Source organism: Pundamilia nyererei, unplaced genomic scaffold (assembly GCF_000239375.1).
Source record: "Pundamilia nyererei isolate P.nyererei 1_Seehausen unplaced genomic scaffold, PunNye1.0 scaffold00076, whole genome shotgun sequence".
Classification (NCBI taxonomy): Eukaryota; Metazoa; Chordata; class Actinopteri; order Cichliformes; family Cichlidae; genus Pundamilia; species Pundamilia nyererei.
In genome coordinates, this window is record NW_005187477.1 from 2,839,956 (window position 1) to 2,844,560 (window position 4,605).

Consider the following 4,605-nt stretch of genomic DNA (forward strand, 5'->3'; position numbering starts at 1 on the left):
GGGAAGCAGACCGCCCCGACTCCGCAGCAGCAGGGAGGCCCCACACTCCAGCACAGTCGGACGGCCAATGGACCAATGATATATTTGCAATTTACCTGTGCTGCTCTGCCAAAACACTAGTTGGCGCTGGCGTCTCTCTGAACTCTCTTCCAGCTGTCCTCCAGTCTAAGAACCAGTTTACATATGGGAAAACTATTGTGTTAAACATTGGGTTGTTGCGAGCAGCATCAGTGCAGCATGTTGCATTTGTGGGGAACATCAGGTCACAGCGTAGGGTTCAGAGGGTTTGTGGTTGCAGCGTAATGGTGAGACAAGTGTAAATCCCTCTTCGATGTCCCAGCTGGGAGTTCTCGGCTCTGCAGATGTAGAGAATCGTGGAGCAAATTGCTCACAGCAGCAGGAAGTTTCACGTCAGAACAGCTGTTTCACCCAGATGTTCTCTCTCTTCAGTCCAGACTGCTGCTATTTGGCGGCCGGCTCTGCAGACGGCGCAGTTTACATCTGGAATGTCTCGACGGGCAAGTTGGAGACCCGGCTACCCGACAAACACAGGTAACACCGAAGACTTGAGTCAGCTGATCAGCACAGTCACTGCCAGTGCAGGGTCCTAAAGATCAGAGGCTCCAGCTCAGCTCCCTGTGGGATTCCAAATGCTGCTAGTTCAGCTTCACTCTTAGTGTTTGCCGTAATCCACAGACTACAGTGTTCCTGATGACAGGCTAGTGTGAGGCTGCAGGGCTACAGACTCCTTCAGAGTGACTTGTGTGTTGCTGTGTGTGTAAATCTCTATGAAGTTTAAGGGCCTGCGATGGCGCCTTGAGAGAGCCCGCGTGTGTTTAACCACAGAGAAAGTGTCCACTGTCCCTTTAACAGCCTGCTCTCTTTCAGCTCGTCCATCAGCGCCGTGTCCTGGTCTCTGTCCGGCGAATACTTCGTCAGCGTGGACAAGAGCAAGCGAGCCGTCCTCTGGAGTGACATGTGAGGCAAACCCGCGACCAGGTCACGTTGTCATGGAGACGCGTCACACATCCAGCTTTGATTGGACAGACGGCTGTTTGACAAAAGTCTTTAAGCTATTTGTTGGTTGGACCAAAGGGAAGTGACCTTACGTTGTTGTGATCTATGATAACCCTGAAGAATATTAACGAGGGAGGAGAACATGGACGTTCTACCAGCTTTAAGCTTTTCTGTGTAAAACCTGTGTGAACAAAGGGAAACGTGGAACCATTTTACAGCCGACACGCCAAAACGAAGCGAGGCCGAACGGCCCATTGGTCACACGTGCACACGTCAGCCCGTGGCGTGCGCTGTGCTCACGGGCTGAAACCAAGCTAACTTCTTTTTACCTGGAACGAGTAGAACGGTTTTGTTTTTATCGTTGCGGACAGATTAATAACTCGCACGCTCCTAACACTCCTGTTTTAGATGTTGACGTTTTTCCCGCCCTGTCTCAGCTGCTTTTGGGTCCTGAGAAAGTCTTAAATTGACATTTGTTAATAAAAGATCTGAAACGGTTTTAAACGGATGTTTTCGGTCACCTCAGATTCATGTCCCCGCTTTTACATCCAGAGTGGGGCCGCAGCGCGACACTGAAGCCCCACCCACCTGCTGGCAACCAATCAGAAGAAAGTTATCTCTAAAGGGGGAGGGGCCACCACCCTCAGACTGCCTTAACCTTTGAACCCCCGAGAAGAAGCTTTCGTTCAGGCCCGGGAACATTTGCTCCTGATCCTGAATCTAAACCAGCCGCTCTGGGATCGGTGGGCGTGTTTCCAGTCTCTTTGCTCTCAGCCGTGGATTTACATTTAAAGGCTGCTGCATGCAGTCACTGAGGGATTATTTTGAACTGTAAGTGATGCAAAGCTGCTGTGGAGGAAATGAGCAGAACGTGTCCACCTGTGTTGTCCTGCGTCTGTATCTGCAGCGAGAGGCTGCCGCTCAGGTAAATGCTCAGGTGTGTTTTTGTCTCAGATGTCGTTCTGTCAGTGTTTTTAATATTATTGTTTCTGCTCTCAGCTCTAATAAACGCTGATCTCTAACCGCCCGTCCTTCGTCCTGTCGTCTCCTCGCTCCTTTCTGCTTGAAGGCTTTGTTCGTTTTTTTTAATCGCAGTCTGAAGTCATGTCCCCGAGTTTAAAAAGACAAGGGGATGATGATGATGATGCTGATGAGGAGGTTCGGCGCTGCAGGCTGCTTCACGCTGAGGTCATTGATTAGGAAACAGAAAGCAGCTGCTGCCTCCAGACTGACCGAGCGCTGACCTACAGCGCGTAAGTGTTAGAAAGCTTCTGTTGTCCTCCACTCCTCACAGAAGCCTCTCACTTTGACCAGGTGGATGGTTTCTGTCAGTCATGGCAACAACAGATGAGTCTGTTAGTCTGCTTCATGTTTCTTCTGCCGTTGTCTCACAGAGCGAATCAGGTGTTTTCAGCTCAAACTCCATCCATCACTCCTCTGTCCTCCACCCGTCTGTTAGACATGAAAAAGCTCATCTTTGAGGGATTGAGCAGGCATCCTGGTGGCTGAACCACCGCTTTGAGACTCTCCAACGACTGCGCTCCTCAGCTCTCTAAGCACAGACATCTTCAGATGATGCTCACTTGTACCCGTCTTCCTCCCCTCACAGCCAGCCGGTCACAGTAGATGAGCCTGGTGCTGCTGGAGGTTTCCTGTTAAAAAGGGTTTTTTCCTTCCCACTGTTACCGAGTGCTTGCTCTTAGTGGTCTGTCTGATTTTTTTAGGTTTTCTCTGTACTATTTTAGGGTCTTCACCTGAACAGAGTAAAATAAAAGTAAGTAAATGTTTATTTATATAGCACCTTTCAAGATAAAATCACAGAAGCTAAAACATGAAGACAAAATCAACCAAAAGCAAGTCTAAAAAGATGAGTTTAAAGCTGTTTTTAAAAGAGACCACTGAGTCCACAGATCTCACAGTCTGGGGGCCACAGTTACCAAAGCTCGGCCTCCTTTTGTTTTCAGCCTCATGTGCTGGACAACCGGCAAGCCCTGATCACATGACCTCAGGGACCTGCTGGGAATGTATGGATGTAAAAGATCTCTGATGTATGTCGGTGCTCATCCATGCAGATCCCTGAATGTCAGAGTCATAATGTTAAAGTGGATTCTGAATCTAATAGGGAGCCAGTGCAGCTGGATCACCAGGGGTGTGACATGGGAGGTCTTGGTCAGAAGCTTTGCAGCAGCGCTCTGAACACCCTGCAGATGTTCCAAGGAGGATTTACATAAACAAGTGAACAAAGAATTACAATAGTCCAGAAGAGATGATGCCCCTGGGCATGTCGTGCCAGTTCAGAGCACGACACAACGGGACTCAAGGCCGCAATGTTTCTCAAGTGATCAAAACAGGAGCTGACAAGCGATTTAACATGAGCGTCCAAAGTCAGAGCTGAGTCAAAAGTTACACCAAGGTTGATGGATGAAGCAAGAGGACCTAAATTTTCCAAAACCCTAGGCACAAACTTATCGGGAGCACAAACAAGGACTTCAGTTTTCTCATAAAGTTGAAGAAAATTATCAGCCATCCAACCTCTGATGGAGTCTATGCACCTATGCAAAAACTGTAGCTTGGAAACATCTTGGGGCTTAAAGGAGATATATAACGGAATATCATCTGCATAGCAGAGATTCAAAATGTCTTTAAAAGTGCTCAGTAAGTGCTGAAGAGGAAGTAAATACAACAAAAACAACAAGGGTCCCAACACAAAACCTTGTGGCACACCATAGGCAAGAGAAGTAGAAGAAGAACTGTGGTTAGAGGCAGCCACAGAGAAGGATCGTTCATGCAAATAAGATTCGAACCAGTCCAAAGCAGCCCCTGATATTCCCACCCAGTGTCTCAGCCTATCTAACAAAATGTGATGGTCAACAGTATGAAAGGCAGAGGTCAGGTCCAACATCAGCAAGACTCTCCTGCATCACATCTCATCAAGATGTCGCTGGAGGTTTTAAGAAGTGCAGTTTCAGGAGTGTGAACTCTGCGAAAACCAGAATGCTGTATTCATCCAGAGCACCTTGGTCTATAATAAGCAGAGAAGCTTAGCAGTTTTGTTCTGTTTTGTTTTGTTTCGTACTCTGGCCCCAAGCCTGAAACAGCTGAGTGGCCCCGTCTCATTGTAGCGAGGCTACACTACTACACTGACTGTGTTAAAATCCTGTCGAGGGCAAGGGAGCTTCAGCGGATTAAGGTGAACAATATGACCATCTCCGTTTTCCCCGCCTGTACCGCCAAGACAGCCCGAGCTCGTGCGGCCTTCGCAGACCGTCGCCGTCAGCACATCACAGATGTTATTGAAGCAATGACAGGATTTACAGACTGAACACGATCTCCTCACAACAACTGATGCGGAACGTCTTTTGATTCGATCCCGTGCTACCTACTACGAGCATGGTGAAAAGCCAAGTAGACTTCTGGCACACCAACTGAAACGTAGAGCCAGCTCTCGCACAATTTCACAAGTTAAAGACCAGTCTGACATTAGGGCTGCCACGATTAGTCGACTAGTCACGATTACATCGACCATCAAAATCGTCGTCGACTGATTTAATAGTCGACGCGTCGTTTGAAGCTTTGTAAGATCCCAAA

At 48.2% G+C, this 4,605-nt stretch overlaps 1 protein-coding gene across 2 annotated transcripts in view; it reads left to right on the forward strand.

Annotated features, from left to right (window-relative positions):
* atg16l2 (ATG16 autophagy related 16-like 2 (S. cerevisiae)) overlaps positions 1-2,044 on the forward strand; it is an 18,610-nt gene extending 16,566 nt beyond the window's left edge. For both annotated transcript variants that reach the window (XM_005737508.1, XM_005737509.1), the window contains exons 17-18: positions 451-552; positions 889-2,044. In XM_005737508.1, the coding sequence (XP_005737565.1) occupies positions 451-552; positions 889-982 (196 nt within the window). In that variant the 3' untranslated portion in view covers positions 983-2,044. The remainder of the gene's footprint in view (positions 1-450; positions 553-888) is intronic.
* The last annotated feature ends 2,561 nt before the right edge of the window (positions 2,045-4,605 follow it).